The following is a 21,305-nucleotide window of genomic DNA, read 5'->3' on the forward strand; positions in this document are numbered from 1 at the left end:
GCTGTGGGGTAGACCCTAGGGTATAAAATAAATATCTTATTTCTCTCTCACTTTCTGTATCTCCAAAAAGGCCATCTTTTGTTGCATGAGAAAGGTGCAGGGAAAGATGTTCTTTCTCTTTCTCTTTCTTTTAGAAACATAGAATATCTTTATATGGCAACAAAAGAGAAAGAGAAAGAACAACTTTCTGAGCGTCTTTCTGCATGATTGAAATCAGTTCTTTGTGCAGCTTAAAAGGGAACACAATTTCAAGTGATCTTTTAGTTTTTACACAAAGGTGACCTTTTTATGTAAACAGAAAGAAGCATTGAAAGCCCATCTTTCAAATGGTCTTTCATGATCGGGGAAAGGTCAGCTTTCTGTCTGTCTGAAACACAAGCAAAATGGCATTGTTTTGATATCTGTTTCCATGCAATTAAAATTCAGTATTTCCTTCACTGAGAAATGTATATAAAAGTGTGTAAAATTAATTCATGTTTTTACTGGGAATGAAATTTTTCAATTTGCCATGTGTATATATTAAGATATATGCATACTAGATTATAGTTGGCTATATTCATAACATATTCATATTTTGCAGCTGAATATGATTATACTACCATAAGTTCAGGTGACACATTCCACGTGTACCTGAACTGAACCTAATTGAAATAAGTTACGCGTGAATTGACTAACAAATGTGTCCTAATTAGGCGGTAATATATCAAAAAAACTTCGGCCGGCTATCGCCGGCCTACCATGTATAGTAATTCCATCAATAATGAACTTGTTACATTACAAGTTCATTGTGCGACGTTTCACACCTGCTGAACTATACTGTATACTACAAATATATTCTTGTGTTGGAGCTCTGAATATGATATAATTATAATATATTATGCCCATAAAATAATATAATCATATTTGGCCAGCACTAAGTAGGATACATGTTCTGAGCCTACTTATACAGTAATTACCTGGTAAGCAAAACAACTTAGTAAAAACAGACCGGGCTAGAGTATTAACAGAATCTCTCCACCCTTTCTGCTGCCATCATCTACGTCAATAACAAGATATACAACAGATAAAGGCATAGTACATAGGCCCCTAATATCATAGAATCAATGACTAAACCGGCTCAAATGGAAGCGCCCGAGACACGGCCGATCGCGGTCCAGGCCCTCCGGCATGCATATCCCTGTGCTCGCTGCTCGCTGCTCGCCACATGCACGCTTAGCACAAACGCGCGGGACGACCACCTTCCCACTCCACCCACCACACGGCGCGGGCCTGACCAGGCCTGACCGTCGCCGCGGCGCGCGCGGATCTGCCTCCCGCTGTTGTGTGCACAGTGCGTCATCACGGCAAGCGCCAGCGATCGGGCGCGCACGCCGGTATCGCCTACACATCGCCCCTGGTGGAGCGTCACGTCATTGCGGACTTGCCGAGGGGCTCGGCGTGCCTGAACTGCGTGCAGGCGCGCTGGAACAGGCTGGAACCAACAGCGCCGTAGCGCCTACGCCACGTGGGTCGTCGCGCCGAGCCCACTTCACCCACTTCCACGCGGTCTGCTACAATCGGCTGTTGATGCGGTCATCGCTCTCTGACCGCATCAACGGCACGCCCATTTGATTGGCGCCGCGGCAGCATGATGGCGCGTCATCGACGCATCAAATCATGCAGGCCCAGCGAGGCCCTTGTCCCCAAAGCGTGCATGCACATCCGCACCGCGTAAATTGGCAAAGGTAATGCCATTAGGGCCTAGACAGGGATTAGACGTGCGTCGCAATCGTCGTTCAGACTCGTTCTGCTCGTTCTGCCTGCCCGTCCTGAGCCAAGATGTACACAACATGTTCTTCTTCTTCATTCACTTCTTTCCAGAAAATATAGCTAAGTATACGTGGCTGTACACTAGACGTGCTCAATTCTTAGGGCTCGAAAACCTAGAATATTTAGAACCAATATTTTTATTAAGCGAGTGCAAATGACATGATGGACCGGTGCTTGGCGCCGGTTTCTTTACCACTCAACGGGAGCACGTCCAAACTCCAGGCTTCTCAAGCCAAAGACGGTGGCCAGCGACTACCTGGTGCAGGCTCATCTGCGTAGCAATGGTGAGTGACAGTACAGCTGCAGGCTACCTCTGACTGGTCCTCAGAACCCGGCGCTCAGTCCTCTCAATGCTCTTGAAGCACTCGCAGAAATGGCGGCAGAGCGTAGCCATACAGCTCATGCCCACCAACCAGGACCACCAGAGGCCGGGGAAGTGATGCATCACCACTGACAATCTCCCAAGATGTCATGAAGCTTCGCGGCTGGTGATCGCTGATGCCCAGGGCGAAGCTTCATTGATCAGAGAACTGTCAGTCAACTTAGACTCAAAATATACTGTTTTTTTACTTAGTTAGGGTTCGGTTAGGGTTAGGTTTGGTTGGTTAGTGTTTGGGTAGGGTTGGTTAGTGTTTGGTTAGGGTTTGGTTAGGGTTTGGGTGAGGGAAAAGGTACGTTTGATATGCTGTTGGGGGACCTCTGGTAAGCTGCCAATAACGAAGCTTCATGACAGGTCTGACAACTGTCAGAGATATGAAGCTTCATTTCCCCGGATAGGCCTGCCAGGACACGACATTCAGACCTCTGCAGAGCTGGGACATAGTCCGGTCAACCCTTGGGATTCCGACACCTGTTCTACTGCAGCCAGTGAACCGACACGCAATCCGTTTGCTGCACATAACTTCGACTTTTCTGACTGGTCAACTCACTCTTTGCATGGGCTCTGTCCAGCCCCGAGCCTCGGAACACCTTCTCCCCACACTTCTCAACATCGCTATGCATTGGACCAATACTACAAACCTGACAACACGGGGTCTTCTGGCCAGCGCTACGAAATCATGGGCCAACATGTAATCTTTAACCCGCCATCCCCTCGCGATGCTCCATTTGCAACAACTACGTGATTCCCACAAATCCCCCGTCCCACTGTGCTCCCACCATCGACAGGGCTGTGTCGCAATACTGCAGAACTTGAGAGCCTGTTGGCTGTCGATGATACTCAACAACACGACATCACCAGGAAACGGAGTGCAAGTCCGACGCTTGCAAGCTCGCAGCTGACAAAGAGGACTCATATTGACCTGCCGGGCGACTCCACAATGATGCCCAAACGCAAGGGACCCGGCCGTCCCGAAAGGAGCGAAGAATAAGAAGGGGGGCGAGAGGTCCGGCTGTCATGCCAAAGGTCGAGGCGCCAAATATGAAGAATAAGAAGGGGGCGGGAGGTCTGTTCTTTATTCTTCCTACTATACATGGTTTAACGGAAATAGATGATCTAGCAGCTCTTGACGTTTTCGTAGACCTTCAGCCTTTAGCCATGCTGCTGTTATATGCCGGTACATTTGGCATAATAAAACCTGGTTCCGCTTCCTCTGGAATATCAGCATCATTGCCAGCCGTATCAATTGCAAGTTGGTCACCCATTCCTGGTGTATATTCCTTGAACCGATTTGGATGATCATCATGGATTAGGCACATATTATGCATTATCATCATGGCTTCAATTGCACGCCAAACGTTCTGTACCTGTTTGTGTCCCCCCATCATCTGCATACTGCGAAACCGTAGCTTGAGACAACCAAATGCATGCTCGACTGTTATACGTTGAGTCGATAGCAGGTAGTTGAAGTTCTTCATGCGGTGACGATCAGCAGCAGATGCGCTGGCTAGTTCAGGCTCGCTAAATGGGCGGATCGTAAAGGGCGTTGAGGCATATCCCTTGTCAACCAGAATTCGGTGTCCAAACTGCAGATATTGGTGTCGGAAGCGCCAAAAATGTGAATTCTTGAATACACGAGCATCTGTCACACTTCCTGGCCAACCAAGATCCCAGGCGGCAAAGCTGTCCACAATGGCAAAAACAGAGTACTAAATCGTGGTCAGCTTAATTTCTTCTGGTCTCTGAAAATCATACCGCCATAAAACCTTTGCGGCTGAGATACGCAGAACCCATCCATAGTGGTTGCTCAGACGATTGGACTAAGGATCCATCACCACTCCCAACACAGTCTGTAAACCCAGTCCGTTGACGAATGACATCAATTGAGCACTGTTGCTCTTCCTCCGAAAGCCAGCTAGCATACTTTGATTTCAGCATCCGAATTGCTCGGATTACTCGGCGGCAATATGACAAGACGGTCCCATAGCCAACTCCTAGTTTCAGAGCTGTATCCTGCACAGAAGAGCCTAGTTGGCCATATCTGATCAGGAATGCGCCAAGTTGCCAGCTGATATCACGCTGCGGCTTTCGACCAGTTGAATGGAAGATTGGATTAGGGCCAAGTATCGTGCAGAATGTGTCAAATGTGGGGCGACTAATCCTGTGAGCCTTGTCAGTAATCATTGAACATCTGTGAAAGAAATGGATACCGAAATACCGATCGAAATTGTCGATCGGGAAGATCCAGAGCTCGTACAAACCAGTCGTTTGTTGTCAGCATACGAAAGTAGGGTCCACGGGTACCATCCCCACGTAAACTGGCAGCCTCATCGACCAACATTGCTCCAAACAAAGTCAATGCAGTCTCGGTCTGCTGTCTGCTATCCACGAGCATCTGCTCAAGCTCCCCACCATCTTCGGAGTCTGAACCACTCTCTGATTGCCCTTCTTGTGAGCTTGTCTCTGTGTCGTCATCATCATCGTCGGCCTCTGTGTCACGTCCGAGTAGATCCGCGATGAACAATGCTGTAGCAGCAGCATCGAGGACGTCGTTCTCAATATCTGCCAGCGTCTGATAAGGCATGGCCGTTGAGAGGTGTGAGAAGAAACCGGCGCCAAGCGCCGGTCCATCATGTCATTTGCACTCGCTTAATAAAAATATTGGTTCTAAATATTCTAGGTTTTTCGAGCCCTAAGAATTCACGTATATGACGATAGGTAGGTAGGGAATATAAAGCCACAGAGGAGGTATTCATGCCATGCAAATGTGAGTTCTCCATGTGAAGGATAACCGAACAGCCGCGACGGGTCATGGAAGCAATTGTCGAGCGGCATCATGGTGCTGCGGCGCTGGGGCGCACAGGCCAAGGGCAGGAGAAATGCGCTACTCATATTCGCGCGGATCACGGCGTGCAAGACAAGACCCGACGCACTGACGACCTGCTTTGTCAGGCGTATATCGATGAGCTCCATGAGCGAGTGCGTGGCGGGGTTCACGAGGGACGCGGGCGTGTATCGGCGAAGCGGGCATCTGCGGACCTAGGGCGGACGGAGCCCAGCCCAGCGCGCAGCAGCGCCTTACTGACTGGTTCTGTGAGAGTGAAACACTTAGAGGACTGTTACAGGCCTGAAACACTGAAACAGCCAGGATTATGTGCGGAAATTCCCTTTTTGGGAGTGGCTGTGGGCGAAAATTGCCTAATTTGGATAGGTTTGGCCGTGAAACATAGGGCCCGTTACCTATTATGTTTCACTCCCACAGAACGGGTCAGTATATGTATTTACTCGGCGTGGTCGTGGCGAAAATAGTGGCAGCCGTCAAACAGTGTCCGAAAGCAGATGACTCACCCGAGCCGCGCTGGCTCAGATGGGTGCGTCCCGATTTGGACAGGCCCGATCGAGGCGCGCGCCGGTCAGCGCGGAGACGTAAGCAGGCGACGACCGCGAATTTATGGCCCGTGGCGCAGGCAGGCGATTATGTAACGTTGAACAGGCAACGCGGTCATTGGTGGCTGGCACGCAACCTGGGCCATCATTAGGATTGGGCGCGCAGCGCCAGCGCCGTCGCCTGCTGAATAATCGTGTTCCTCAGCCAAGGCTCAGTAGTCAGCAGCTTATTCTCAGAGGATCCCCGGGCATCAAAGACAAGCCATCCGCAATTGCCGAGCGATAAATTGGCGGTAAAATGGGCTGACAGCGCGTCCTCTCGTCATCTCTTTTCCCCACATCGACGTCAGCTGCCCCTCCGAGCCCGCCCGGACCCCGGGGCGGGCCAACGATGTACCTTGTCGCGCACGCCGCACACCGGGCGGGGCCGGGTCGGGCACGTACTTGGTTACTTTTAGTATTAGCGTCGAGTTCTGTGCTCCGCGATACACGGAATTCGTCGACCTCGCTGATAGCAAACAACGATAGCCCTCTATCGCCGGGCCTGGCGCAGACGACAGCGTACATCGCAACAGGTCGCATCCGAGCGGAGCCCGAGCTCGCCATCAGCATCACCCGCGGCGCCACACGCACGTCCTCTATAAGCTCGCTAGCCAGGAACAAAGGGCCAAGGCCGCTTCGGCACGCTAACGAAGTCAAAGTCTAAGCTTGAAACTCGCCATCCGACATCCATGATCCGGCCCCGGGATCCGCCGCCTGCCGCGTCGGCGCTTCGCGGAGCAGGGAGAGCGCTTCCGGGCGTAAATACGCTGTCATCAAGTTCGCGACGCGGTCGGTTCTTCGCCTTCTGATGCGCTGCTCGCTTGCGGCTCGGCGACGTGCACGAGCATCGCCGGCGGAATGGAAGGCGGGGGATCGGCGGAGGTACCGCTGCCCTTCATCGGCGGGGAATCTTGGGGGAATCATGCAAGAGATAAGTGTCAGTATCTTCCAGTAATCTTATCTAATCCTCCCTATCCGCCTGACGTGATTGGCAGGCCGTGGGAAACAGCCTGGGGGCCAGGAAAACTTCGCTCCTCCTGCCACGTCGGCGTCTGTCCACTTTTCGCCCTGCGCTGCGAATCGACCTATGTGCAGTGAATGCAATCCCAGTGTGAGATGAACGCCGCTACTATGAGACCGCGGTCCGGCCCGGCCCCGCCATCGATCGCGAGTCACGAATGCAGAATCAAAGGCGATAAGCGAGGGGCGATATCATCCGATGACTCGCCCAGAATCACTGCAAGGCGTCAATGTTAGAGTGCGCCTCGCGGCTGCCACACAAAGGGATTCTGCATGCCCACAATGGCTGAGTGGCGGCCGCTCCTGTGGACGCCCATTGTCCTTTCAGCGTTACTAGTAGCCGACGTTGGCAACTGGACCGCAAACTGGCTCAGTTATGGCTTCGCCGCAGGCACGGCGTCTAACCTATGGCTTGTTGGTGGTCTGTACAGCAGCGGCGTGGGCCGCGTGGCATCCGCCACTGGCAGATATCACAATCCAATCTACTACATCACGGGTGCGAAGCGCATTGTTCTTGAATCTTGGACGGCATCACACAATAGGCTAAGCTCGTGTCCGGAAGTGATGCTGCTGTGGCGGAAGAAGCGACCCCCTGCGAATCGCGAGCATATCAGCGCGATGCGGCCCTGTATGCTGTTGCGATCGAGAGGGATTCAGACTCGGATGCAGATGGTGTGCTGAATGATGATTCAAGTTGTACAACTAGGACTATGGTGGATTGGTGTGCAGACAAGCGGATTCTTCCTTCTGATCTTGTGATTCTATAATAGTGTGATTTTATAATAGTAGCAGCAAGGCCGACACCCAACTTGAACCGACACCATCTGCAGAAACAACTTATTCAAGTTGCTGGTAAGCTTGTGTGCTCATTACAGTATTACAGTAGATCTTACCACGTTGCTAAAATTAATAGGAATCTTCAAATCCATTATAAAGACCAGTTTCAATTGGAGACGAGGAAAATGTGAAATGTGTAAAATTTATGACATTTGGTAAATGATTTTCCTGACCATAAATGGAAATATATATTTTGAAAAAAAAAATCCATTCCGAAAACAGTAATTTCTTTCTGCAGACAGTGAATTTCACAACGGACTTTCCTCTTGTGGAAACCATTTGTTTCCAGTGAAATAAAAAAAAAATTTAAAAGAAACATTTCAAATCTAATTTGTGGAGCTGCATTCTTTCTGTGCCGAGAGTACCTGTGTCAGGGGAACCCCTGTAAGGGGAGCATGTGATGTGACGGCTGTGACTGATCACGTGACTGGTCCGTGCGCAGATAGCCCTGTACTTAAGTAGTTGGCCGTGGGGCTGTTCCCCCGGCTTTGGTATCAACTAGGCACCTGGACCCTCATCCCCTGACAGCATACCAAAGCCTCTATATCGACTCTGGCACTCTTCTAGCCCCAGTTGATCCTCTCTATCTCCTATATTTGTCCTCACCCTACTGTGCTTGCCTGCTCTTCTCCAATGACGACTCCTGGCGTTCCTGTTGACCTGTATTCGTACTGCCTGCTCCTGCAGAGCGAAATTACTCGCCTCACCGACCGTCTAGACCGCCTTGAGTATGGTACGCCTGCTCCACCCCCTGCTCCCCCTTCCCCTGGTCCTACGTCCCACGGTGTCTGGGATGGCAGTCGCTGGGTTCTTCCAACAGTCCCGGCCCCTACCCCTGCCGTCATTGCTGCCGCCCACACTTCTATACCACTTGCCGAAACCTTCCCTCCTACTGCGCCTGATACTGTCACGCTTCTCTTGTACGCTTGTGGTGCCTGACTCGACTGTCGGGCATATCGTGGGTCGTGGCGGCAAGGGTCTCCACCAAGCTCACGACACTTCCGGTGCTCAGTTGCGCGTACTCTGATCGCGCTGCGCCTGGCGAGCGCCGGGTCTCTATCCGGGGAACCGACCAGCAAATCGGTGAAGCGCTTATTGCGCTTGGGAAACGGTTCATGCGCAAGCGTGTCCGTGCGAAGAAGCAACGTCAGCCACCGTCTGCTGAGGGACCTGCCCCCCCTCCTCCTGCCGCGCCTGTGCCTGTACCACGTGCCACGAAGATGGATGTCGACCGTGCCCCTCCGCACCGCTCGTCCACCGTGATCCACGCCCAGTCTCAGGTGCCCCGCGCCACTACTGCGGTTCGACCTGCCACTCATCCGAGGGCCTCGGCCGCCGGTGGGCCAGCTGGGCATTCGCGACTGTCTTCCCCCCTCTTCCCGTCTTCCCTACCCCGCCAACCTGCTGCCGCCACTACCCAACCTATGCAGGCCGCGGCACCATCTCTTCCTACCCCCCAGCCTTACCCTACTCCCTTCGCACCCTCGGTGGTTATGGCCACTCCGTCGGCGCTGACCAGTGCGTCACCTACCCCGATCGGCTCTCCTATGCAGATCGACGTAGCTCACGCCCGGCCGCGTAACCGGCAGACCGCCCGACGAGGGGGCGTACCTGCGCAGTCATCGCGCGTCATAGGCGACAACCTCTATTTCCCTGGCGATCCCGAATACGAGTTCGCAGAACCCTACACTCCGCCTATCCGTCGAGGCGACGGATCTTGAGGAGGGGTTGGTGTAAGGGGAGCATGTGATGTGACGGCTGTGACTGATCACGTGACTGGTCCGTGCGCAGATAGCCCTGTACTTAAGTAGTTGGCCGTGGGGCTGTTCCCCGGCTTTGGTATCAACTAGGCACCTGGACCCTCATCCCCTGACAGCATACCAAAGCCTCTATATCGACTCTGGCACTCTTCTAGCCCCAGTTGATCCTCTCTATCTCCTATATTTGTCCTCACCCTACTGTGCTTGCCTGCTCTTCTCCAATGACGACTCCTGGCGTTCCTGTTGACCTGTATTCGTACTGCCTGCTCCTGCAGAGCGAAATTACTCGCCTCACCGACCGTCTAGACCGCCTTGAGTATGGTACGCCTGCTCCACCCCCTGCTCCCCCTTCCCCTGGTCCTACGTCCCACGGTGTCTGGGATGGCAGTCGCTGGGTTCTTCCAACAGTCCCGGCCCCTACCCCTGCCGTCATTGCTGCCGCCCACACTTCTATACCACTTGCCGAAACCTTCCCTCCTACTGCGCCTGATACTGTCACGCGCTTCTCTTGTACGCTTGTGGTGCCTGACTCGACTGTCGGGCATATCGTGGGTCGTGGCGGCAAGGGTCTCCACCAAGCTCACGACACTTCCGGTGCTCAGTTGCGCGCGTACTCTGATCGCGCTGCGCCTGGCGAGCGCCGGGTCTCTATCCGGGGAACCGACCAGCAAATCGGTGAAGCGCTTATTGCGCTTGGGAAACGGTTCATGCGCAAGCGTGTCCGTGCGAAGAAGCAACGTCAGCCACCGTCTGCTGAGGGACCTGCCCCCCCTCCTCCTGCCGCGCCTGTGCCTGTACCACGTGCCACGAAGATGGATGTCGACCGTGCCCCTCCGCACCGCTCGTCCACCGTGATCCACGCCCAGTCTCAGGTGCCCCGCGCCACTACTGCGGTTCGACCTGCCACTCATCCGAGGGCCTCGGCCGCCGGTGGGCCAGCTGGGCATTCGCGACTGTCTTCCCCCCTCTTCCCGTCTTCCCTACCCCGCCAACCTGCTGCCGCCACTACCCAACCTATGCAGGCCGCGGCACCATCTCTTCCTACCCCCCAGCCTTACCCTACTCCCTTCGCACCCTCGGTGGTTATGGCCACTCCGTCGGCGCTGACCAGTGCGTCACCTACCCCGATCGGCTCTCCTATGCAGATCGACGTAGCTCACGCCCGGCCGCGTAACCGGCAGACCGCCCGACGAGGGGGCGTACCTGCGCAGTCATCGCGCGTCATAGGCGACAACCTCTATTTCCCTGGCGATCCCGAATACGAGTTCGCAGAACCCTACACTCCGCCTATCCGTCGAGGCGACGGATCTTGAGGAGGGGTTGGTGTAAGGGGAGCATGTGATGTGACGGCTGTGACTGATCACGTGACTGGTCCGTGCGCAGATAGCCCTGTACTTAAGTAGTTGGCCGTGGGGCTGTTCCCCCGGCTTTGGTATCAACTAGGCACCTGGACCCTCATCCCCTGACAACCCCCACTTCGGCCTCCTTTGGACCGTCCGAGCGCATCCGAGGCGCATCCGACTGGCGCCCCCTCGGACGCTCCGACCCACCCCCGACCCTCGTCCTCGGCCTCCTTTGCCCGCACAATCACCGATCCGTCAAGACCCTTACAACGATCACCTTGGGACAGAGCCTGTGACGCCGCTCAGGCCTTCTGCGCTCTACATCGGCAGTTACGGACGACCAGTATATAGTTGGCGCCCTAGCAGGCGGACCCTTAGAGTTTCTTCTCTTTGGATCCTCCCCTGCTAGGTTGGTCCCTCCGTGTATTTCCGTAGCTTTTATTCACGCTTTGGATCCTCCCCTGCTAGGCTTTCGTCGGAGTCTCCAGGGTTGCCCTTACAACCTGATAGGGAAAGCACAATATAACTTCAGGTTCATCTTTCTGGTCTATCTAACATGTAATAATACAGAAAGTCGATCAACACAGGACAGTATTTTTCTACCATTTACACATATATATTATAGTATTAAAAGCTTGAGTTTGTGTAATGTGCAATTTGACCCTCTGAACTGAACACTGCAGCGTCGTTCATCTCAGATTGTCAGGGTATCCCACTTTGAGAGGTTCTGAGTAGTGCTGCCCAATGATACAATATGACCTGATATATTTTGAATATATCGTCGAAAATACAGTTATGATCCCTAAATTTGAGGGCCATATTACTCTTATATTAAGCAGATATCGTGGGAATGTATACACATGTTTGGCATGAGCTTTAACAATTAATTTGCTCCACACTTCCATTTTTGGGGTCATTGCTGTCAAAATCCTAAATTGGTAAGAAAAGCTGTGAGAATGTGACTAATCCTTTGTTGGGATGCAAAGCTGTAAGTGATGTCTTGCACCCAGTACCGTGAACCAGTAGTATATAATGTTATTTACAAGTAAATTCTCAAATTGACCATAAATTGAGAAATAGGTATAAAAAGTTTAGTGACTTGGGTTGCGCTCAGCATATACTAGCAACAGATATTTAAGAAGGCTATTAAGCATCTGTGTACCATTCTGTAGGTGGGAATTTTCTTAATGTGGAAATTTATCATGTAAGCTTTATTCAAGTTCAAAGCTGGGGCGTAGCCCCAGCCCTGTCTAGTCTGTCATATCGTTTTGATGAGTGAAAAAGTAAGAGTTTGGGGCCTTTTCTCAACCTGTCTGAATCCCAAACATTATACTAAGTAAGTTTTTCACTTCCTCCTAGAGTGATTGGAACCCTTTATTCTTCATTTTATGCCCCAAAATACAGATATGATATGCCAAAATGTATATCCTATCTATATTTGGACAGCACTAGTTCTGAGGAGCCGATATCAAGTCCGGTATTTGGTTTTTACGCAATGAAGATTTACTGAGAGTTTCCAATTACCCCGACTTATGATCTATGCAATCATCTATGCCTTGTTCCTCATATGCAACTCCTCTTCTACTTTACTTGACTTTGTTCTACTCTCGTTACTTACTTTGTTATCCCTTATTCCGTTTCCGTTACTTCTCGTACTATAAATACTTTGATGTATTACTACATACTTCAGTTTGTAAATTAATGTTGCTGGTCTCTATCTCCCAGCATCGTCTCGACTCCGCTCTTGTCTTCTTGTCTTATCTTGGTCAACTGGAAGCCCCAATCACCCAAACATCCTTCTGCAAGTGCTCTCCGACTTCAATTCCGTTTCCCACTCCGACTCCGTCTCCGGTCCTTTGGTCGACACGGCACTTAACAGGAGCATGAAGAGATGGGTGTTCAGCCCAGAGAATAAATGATATTAGCCTAATGAATAGAACCAGTAGGTATGGGTTTTATATGGACACATATTAGGAATAGGATCAGGTGGGTGCTATAGGCATTGCATAGGGTCTCTGTAGGGGTGAAAGGTGGGTTGGAGAGGGCGGGTGGTCAGGCCAGACCAGCCCCATGGGCAGGTGGTCCGACAGCCCAATCTAAACCCTGACAAACACCAGAAATTGAGTAATATGTAAATCACTAAATTTTCATCAAAATCTGTCAAAATCCATCAAATATTTCAGCTAGCTAGCACCAGAATTTCATATAATCGACTGATTATCAATGTGTATGTGTAATGCATAAGACAGGCTGAACTTAAGGTTATCATACCATAATACTCTAATTGATCTGAAGCCTATCAACAAATCATCCATGTGAGACAGTCATGATCCAATCCAAGGGGGTGTTATTATTTGAAAAACAGATATACTCTTGAAAAAGTTTTTAGGACCCCTCCTTTACCATATTGGGTAATAAACTCACATGATCGCTCATCATGTGACCTCATGACACAATCAAAAGTCTAGAATTCATATTTCCAGTTCATTAAAATACTCTTACTTATGGATATAGGACTTGAGCCCTCACAGTCTATAGAGTCACCAGTATAGGCCATCTGTCACGGATAAGACCTGGCCCATCCACTCTGGCGCTGGTGTCAGGCCATCGCAGGCCCGCAACACACAGCACGTGATGACAGTGAACATGCGCCCCAGTAGGAGGAACGCACATGTGGGAAGCATGTGACCAAGAACAACGTGTCAAGCTGTTGCCAAGCTCAACTCAGACACTAGGGGACTGGGGAGGAGTGCTAGGAGGTTAGGAGTAGCGCCTGGCCAAGGGATGTACGATCGTCCCCTCTGCGGCCAGGAACAGGGGCGAGGAGAAGCAGGAGAGGCCAGGGTGTCCAATCACCCCTTTGCGGGCCCGCGTATATAATGTGCTGATAAGCCGCAGTCTGGGGCAGACCAGAAAACGACTATTTTTGTCGATTTTGTTGCTCAGTGCACGTCTCGGAGTTGACATGAGTCCCGAATGGTGTGATCTGCCAAAGAACCAGTCAAAATCTATCAGATCGCTCTCAGTGATTCTGAAATCTTGACTAAGAAAAGTTCGCAGAGCCTGTTTCTTGCTAGGATCTATCCAATCCTATGCAAAATACCCAAAGGGAATGTAAACTAAAAGGCATATTCGGTTTGGCACGCACTGGAGACTCAAGATCGACTTCTCCTAGATAAGGGACACCCCTATCTCTGTTGGTATCAACGACTGACATCATTGGAACATGGTTTCGGATCTTGCTGGAGGATTGAGAGTGCCAAGGGACGGTTAAAGGGGAGAAACCAACTCAATAGATTGGGGCCTGGACCTGTGATCAACAGCGACTCTAAAACACTGACAAGGAACTGGACATCTGAACACTGGATTTGCGCCAGGAGAGTTGGGACAAACACCGCTGAGGCCATACGCACAAGATATGGGTTATGGGTGTCATTTGAGAGCTGGGAAGCGAGCTATCAACTTATCCTACTCAAGATCAAGGGATTCTTCACAAGCAAAGCTAGATGGTCACGAATACAGAAGATTTACACAGGTCATTGACACCAATACACGTGATACCAGTCATCTGGACCTGGATCTTCGACTCTGGGCCGTATGGCAAAACGATACCAATACAATTATGCACATGGACTACTTTTCTTACTCATGATCTACCTGATTTTATCATTTTCGTTTTAGTATTTATATTACTGTCTTGTATTTGGGGATTGCCCCACTCTACTAGGTGCATTTGGGGATCTAGCTCGTCAATTTATCTTGCTAGCTCTTTCAAAATAGTATCATCACGTCGAAGGATTTATTGGTTGAGGGTTTCAGTTGCTGAATACAAGAGTTCCGGTTGCTGCATATTGGGTTTCGGTTGCTGGTCGAGAGTTTAAGGCAGTTAGTTCCTGACTCAAGACAACTCAGTGGGTTTAAGGCAGTTAGTTCCTGATCCAATGAATATAAACTCTCTGGGCATCATATTGGCGCTTTTCTATTGCAGAGTTTCGTCGATAGTACGCTTTGGGGCATGCAAAATCGAAGTTTTCGCAAGAAGACTTGTATCTACCCTACAATCTTACACATCTGTGACAAGGCTCTGTTCACAGGGGCCTGTTCCCGCACAAGGAGAGGATGATTTTTGGGTTTTGTGACTTTTCCTACTCGACATTATACATATCTCTCTCTACGACAAGTTGAAGTTTGGTTGTTTTTGTGGGTTAGATTGGTTAGAGAGCTCATTTGCTGTCTGCACTCCGCACTTGTCGGCACAATAGTGTACCAAGGAGGAATCACCGACTCATCGGGCCCGACACGACCCAATTCGAACCTTCGACTACCAATAGCGACAAGGGACCGAGTTAACGAGCCCTTTCGGTTTTGATCTAACCCACTCGCCATACTCATGGGCCCGGCAATTCATCTGTTCTGTTCCGGGCACACATTCTTAGGAGAAGACCTTACACGGCCCGACCTGCAGTCTGACACCATCCATAACTATTGTATGTAATCAATGAGCAATGATACATGTATGACACAAGCCACACTCACACTGTACCCTAAGTAAGATGTTGAAAGCCTTCCCATAGGAAAGTGGGCATTCTGTATACTCACTTTGTATTCCATGCTAAAATACTATAAATGTAGTGTAAAGTGTAGTGGGCTGGGGTGCAACTCCACTGCCGCTCCAATATAAACATCTGATATTTGTCTCACCTATGATTATGAGCGCATTAATTCTTGCTTTAATGATGTCATTCTTTCACTAGTATATAAAAGCCTGTATGAACTAGAGTTTCAGAGAGAAATAACTTTACACCTGTTCTTGCACTCTTGTGATCTGTGTGGTGGCACCTTAGTCTTATACTGTGGTATTTTCCTCCATTCGAATGCCAAAAAATAGTGTGACATTTGATATGAAAATTTAAATTCAAATTATTTCCTAATTAGGAAGTTCTTGGTGAGGCTCCCGGAAATGTCAAAAAGTACCTTTTGGGACATGAATTTGAGCAAAACAATGTGACATGTGAAAAAAAAAATCGAATTTTATAGGCTGTGTGACGTGTGACATACAAACTGAGTAAAATACTACAGTATAGAAAAAAAAAAATTCAGGACCAAGCAGTTGGTAAATGCATTGGTAAAGCACTGTCAACAAGTCAAAATACCTCACGAGACAAGTATTAAGACAAGTTTATAAGCTATTTTTTCATTTATTCATCAATTGATGTAAATTATATGACCTTTGCAAAGGCCTTTGAATCGTCTAGGGCTACCATCCATGCCCGGGCCAGCGCTGCTCTGGGATAGTGCCCCAAAATCTGGGGCACTATCAGTTGGTTTATAAAACCGAAAAACCGGTTGATAAACAGGGTTTCAGAGGCTATTTTTATCAAACCATTTGATAACCTCCAAAATCTTTACAAACCAAGCCCTACCCCAAATCCGAGGTTTCTTGCTGATTTGATCACCTTGACACGTAGCAAAGGGCCGGGAAAAGAAATTCAACCTTACATATCCGGACTTTTTTTCGAATCTTAGACCCTGGTAAAGAACAGTGGACATTGTCCTTTGACTCCTTTCAGGCTGTTTCAGCGCAGTGGTTTGTGAGCCGGCTCGCCCATATCACGTCGCCGCAGTTGCCACACAATCTGCCTCGTGGTATGAGTACACCATTCCCTCAACAATGGGTGACTCAAAAATACTGCGACAGGCCCAGTGGCCCACGGCGATCAGCCTGCGCTGTTCTGGAAACCAGTCAACTCACCAGATCATGATGCATGGTCGAGTACAGCATATCCCTGGATGTTGCTGCTGTGAAAGAAGTCGAGAAGAAGCGCTGAGCTCAGCAAAGAGAAGATCCCCGCGGGTCATCATATCAGCCCGATGTTGACTGTTAGTACAGCAAACCTGATCATCAGAACTTTGATCATACATCCCTCGATGTTGTTCCGATTCCGCACTCGCGTTCCTAGTTCGACGATAGCCGGGGTCGAATATGAGGATATATGAGTACTTGCTATCTAACAGCACAGCGGCTGCTCATTCAATCAAGTTGCTGTTTTACAAAGGCGAACAATGCTACAACACCAACTCGTAAATCTTATCACTAACACAACAACAACATAAGTTACAGCAGCATCAGTCTTCCCATCGACACCTACACCATCACTGTCCCACCCACAGGCACCCCCTGCGCACCATGGCCACTAGGTGGCGGAGGCACAGCAGGGGCGCTCTTCCGCGGCCGCCCACGCGGACGTTTTACCGGAGCAGGTTCTCCACTCGTCGCAGCACCTGCTGAGGCCGCGGCGTCAGACGGAGGTGCCAACGGAGGAAGAAAACAAGCATACCAGCCCCTGACGGCGCACTCGCCGGCGCGCGTTTCCGCTTCTTCACGACAGGGGCAGCAGCCTCCCCCGGGCCGGTGTTCGCGGCGGGCGGAGCGGGACCGGCGCTTGGCCCAGCGGCGCGTCGTTGCTCGAGGTACCTAGGAAATTCACACAGCAGTCAGCCAGATAAAAGAAAGAGGGGGGGAGACGGCACGTGGCAGGAATAAGACTGAAACTAGCCGCAACGAAAACGACAAGCGCAGATCGCCAGTTTTCGTTGGAACTGCGCGAGCCACGGACGAGCCGCTGGCATCTGTCACTGCCCCTTCCCATGCCCACTCCGGTCTCCGTTCCTGACATCTTCCGCCTGTTACGCCAGAACCGGCCGGTGGACAGGGCACGGGAAACAGAACCAGAAACCGCGAGGAACGGTGGGAATTACCCGCCCGCCACGGACACGGATGTGGACAGATTCCTCGCATAGACGCCGGCTCGCCATCACGAGCTGAGATAGCGAGGGAGAGGGAGACAAGAATAGACAAGAAAACCGGACTCGAACCGTATGTGCGCTAAGTCCGGCCCGCGAGCCGCAGCCCCACACTCGATGCAGTGGACAGCTCAAGCGCTGAGGCATAAGCTTCCTGAAGCGCTCAGGCGTTGTAGCCTTCCGCGCGGAACCAAGGTGGAGACTGGCGACGGCCAAGGAAGAAGGAACGAGGGAAACGAACCAGTTTGAGCCTTCCGGGGACAGGAGACCCAAGCATATGTGAATGGTGGTGGAGCCCACTGTTGGCAGATGGCATGGCAAAGCCCAATGGATCCAAGTGCCTCCAAGCTTCGGTCCAAGCGCCAAGACAGAAGGACTTGGCCGTAGTACCATTGCGGCCGAACGAAGGACGAAGAAAAGCGAGAAGGAAAGGAATGATAACAGCCATTAAACTGCGTCGTGGCCACCCGAGCCAGCGGTGATTGCGGTTCTGCGGGCGTAAGATGCCGCTACCGCCACAGACAAGAGCGAAGAAGTTGCGATGGCAATCCAATCCGGCTCATCCCATGCACCACTGGGTAGTTTCGGTATCGATGGGTGTAGCATCAAGCTAAAGCGCCATATGGCAGCCAAACGGAACAGCGAAAAGAAGTCGCGATGAGCGGCTCAGCCCATAGATGAGCTAGCCTTGAAAAGTAGCGGGACCGAGGTAGCCCGTGAAGAAGGAGGATGGGGGGAAAGAGGAAGAGAACTTGAACGGAAGAAGCAAGATGGACGCCGACTTCGCCCGCGATGCAGCGCCGTCAACACCACAGGCAATACGGTGCCCAGTGAAAGAGGTAACTGGGAAAGCAAAAAGACCAGAACACTCACTCGCTTCCCAACCCTTCCACCATCTCTCTCAAACTGGGCAACGGCGGCTGGCCTAAATCTTTCCTGAGCCTCTCCACTTCTCCCCGCGCCTCCTTGTACTCTCCTTCCTCCAACTCTGTGATTTTGTTGCGCAGCTGTGTGCGCTCGCGCTCGAGAGACGTTTCGAGCAAGTCTGCGGCAGTACGGTCGTCGTTTATTTGCGCGAGGAGGTCGATGAGCCGTTTGCGTTCAGATTCGAGTCTTTATGAGAATAAGATTTGGTTGCGTTAGCAAAGGTAAGTGCACCTGTTCTTCTGCTCTTTCACATCCTCGACTGCCCGACTCTTCTGGTCTATCGCAGCGTGCGCGGAGAGTATATGTGCAGTGTGCAGTTGCAGTGTCAATGCGTGTTTTCTAAACGCGGGAAGTTAGAGTAGACACAACTTGGCAAGTAAACACGCACTTGAGCTCCGCCGTCTTTGCTAACTGCACCAAATCCTTCTCCCAGTCGCCCGTCGCGAGGAGCGGTTGGGCCACGACCGCAGCCTTCGCTTTCTCTTTCGCCTTTCCCTTCTCTGTCGTTGGCGGCAACGGCAGGGTTGGCGTAATCGAGGTTGTTGTCATCGTCGGCAATGCCCCACCGCCCCCATTCCCATTCGTCGTGGTCACCTTCCACGTCGTCATCCCCCGCCTCATCGCCGCCTGCGCCGCTATCCGCTGTGTCTCCAGCGGCGACCCCGCCATCGCCAGCCCCAGTCCTTGCTGCTGGGCGTGGTACTGGGCCTGCTGCAGCGGTGCCAGGCCTGGCGGCGTGAAGAAGACGTAGCGGGGCTCGATGGTGCCTCCAGTCGTTGGTGTCATCCCGTTTGCCATCTTGCTGGACTCTCTCGCCGCGGCGGGCCGGACGTGTTGTTCACGCTGGGAGAGGAAGGAGGAGAAAAGGTGGCGGGGTGTCCGGGGTCCCCTGTCACGCGTCACAGGATGATTGGCGATGGCGATGACGTGGCGTGAGTGGACAGCCTTCCTTCTGGCGACGACGAACGCGCGCTGAACCGCGTTCTAGAAGGGCTTGCCGGCGCCCGCGAGTACACGGACGCTGCGCCTGGGGCTGACACCTCCTCTGCGGAACTTGATTCAGAACTTCATCGTGGTTTCACCTGAGTGTGCTCCGTCTAGCACCGCAATGAGCAGAACTTACGACGGAAGACTCCTGCAGTAAATGAACCATTCCAGGCCGCGTACTCCGTTTCCCTGACACTTACATACTCCCCGCATACTACAGCCTTGCCCCCCGACGGCCCGACAATACTCGTAACTCGCCGAGCCGAGCCGATGGGCCTCAAACGAATGATATACCGCTCGCGGAATCCCGCAGCCACGAAGCAGTGCGCCCGACGGGTCTCGCTGCGCTGTGCGGAGTCGTGACGCAACCGCGCCGATCAGCTGACATTTCCGAGTGAGTCTTGTTCGTTCTTTATCATCAGACTCACTCTGCGTCGCACCGATCCCGCGCGCATCAATCACTTCAACCCAGGGCAGTCCACGCGGCAAGTCGATCCTTGTCCCTCCCCTGCGTGCCTCGAACGTGACCAAAAAACTGCCATTGTCATCGTCTAGAGTGCTGCCAGTACTGTCCTTCATATAGCAGGCGACAATCTATCAAGCCACCGTCGACTTCCGCCCCGCTCGTGCTACCCAGATCCTGCCACCAGTGTCAACGCACTCAGGCTGTAGCTCATCTGTCAATTCCTAGCAGCAATTCAACTCGGATGCCTGGCCAGGGGGCTTGTGCAACGTGAACCGGAAGCACTCCGAGTCTTCTTGGCCGAATACTTAGCGTCCACCGTGGTGCCGAGCGCAAGCATAATTTTTTAATCTGCTCCGAGTCCTGTCAGATATCTGTACTACAGCACAACTTGTAACAAACAACTTGTAACAAACAACAATCCACCAAAATTTTTTGAAGTCCATTTTTTGGATCAAGCCCAGCCCGGACCCGTACTCAGCGAGTCTATAGACGACATGCGGTTTTCACCCGCTAGTTCACATGTGCTCTTCTGCTGTTGAGGATGCATTCATTCTTTTCTTGATCTCATAATTAAGCACTGTATGTACATGGCTTCGTGATATGCAAATGGGTACTGTAGTGGTATATACCAAGGACGCATGCGGCGTGCTGCGCTCATTGGCGCTGGTGCCAACCAACGGGCCAGGAAAAGCGAAAGGCGCTAGGCGGATCGCAGACAAGACGGGCACAACATCGTCGGCGCTGGCGATTACGCGACGCGGACACGCTGGTGGTGCGCATGGTGTCGGATGGGAAGGGGTATAGGGAAGACGCGGAAGGCGTCGTTCACCCGGCCCTTCGGCGGGGCAGCGACGTCCACGGGCACGTGCTGCTGTAGCGGTGTCGGTGGCGAGAGCGAGTCGAGCGAGGACACCGGCGAACTCGGCGCGAGCTCCGGAATCGACATGGAGGAGGGGTGCCGGGTGTGCGTACGTGTGTGTGGGCGAGTGAAGGCGGGGGGAAGGTGTTTGGAGGGGAAGGTAAGGGCCGAATGGTGGGCAAGGAGGTCGGCTTCTTTGATGGCGAGCTCCCAGTCGAGCACATCGAGGAACTCCCTCTCTATTCTCCCCACGTCCCGTTTCCCAAAGACGCCCGTGCATAACGCCCAGTGGATGTTCTTTAGTGTTGAGTCGTTGGTGTATTTTGAGGCGACGATCAGCGCGCCGAGGAAGACACGCTCTAGCGCCCATTCTTCAAGAGCGATAGAGAGGTGAGGGCGGGCACGTGAGATGTAGACGAGGGAAGCGAGGACGGTTGCAGGAGTGACTTCAGCCCTTGTAAGGACATTGTGCACAAACGTGGTGAAAGAGCTGAGGTAGCGCGACGGGTTTCGGCCCCTCGGGGTCGAGGGACGGCCCATGGCAAAGTCGACGGTCTCGACGACACTGTCAATGAGGTATTCTGAAAGAAAAAAGTGAGTCAGACAAACAAAGGCAAGACAAGAGGCGACGCACCGACAACAGGCTTTGTCAAGCGTATGTCAATGAGCTGGAGCATGGCGGGTG

General features: G+C 51.8%; 2 protein-coding genes across 2 annotated transcripts; both read right to left on the bottom strand.

The window, feature by feature from the left end:
• Positions 1 to 3,333: 3,333 nt before the first annotated feature.
• On the bottom strand, positions 3,334 to 4,772 carry MIND_00645400 (DDE Tnp4 domain-containing protein; the record flags this gene model as incomplete). Its single annotated transcript, XM_037363189.1, has 3 exons — positions 3,334 to 3,897; positions 3,944 to 4,349; positions 4,399 to 4,772. The coding sequence occupies 3 exons, from the start codon at positions 4,770 to 4,772 to the stop codon at positions 3,334 to 3,336; spliced, it is 1,344 nt and encodes a 447-aa protein (XP_037221110.1).
• Positions 4,773 to 16,722: 11,950 nt separating this feature from the next.
• On the bottom strand, positions 16,723 to 19,190 carry MIND_00645500 (uncharacterized protein; the record flags this gene model as incomplete). The annotated part of the gene is made up of 5 exons (XM_037363190.1): positions 18,697 to 19,190; positions 18,540 to 18,647; positions 18,255 to 18,494; positions 16,916 to 17,052; positions 16,723 to 16,862 (listed from the first exon to the last, which is right to left on the bottom strand). The coding sequence occupies exons 1-5, from the start codon at positions 19,104 to 19,106 to the stop codon at positions 16,723 to 16,725; spliced, it is 1,035 nt and encodes a 344-aa protein (XP_037221111.1). The 5' UTR covers positions 19,107 to 19,190.
• Between the last annotated feature and the right edge of the window lie 2,115 nt (positions 19,191 to 21,305).

The sequence above is a fragment of the Mycena indigotica genome (assembly GCF_014461135.1).
Source record: "Mycena indigotica strain 171206Taipei chromosome Unknown Mind.scaff0005, whole genome shotgun sequence".
Lineage (NCBI taxonomy): Eukaryota > Fungi > Basidiomycota > Agaricomycetes > Agaricales > Mycenaceae > Mycena > Mycena indigotica.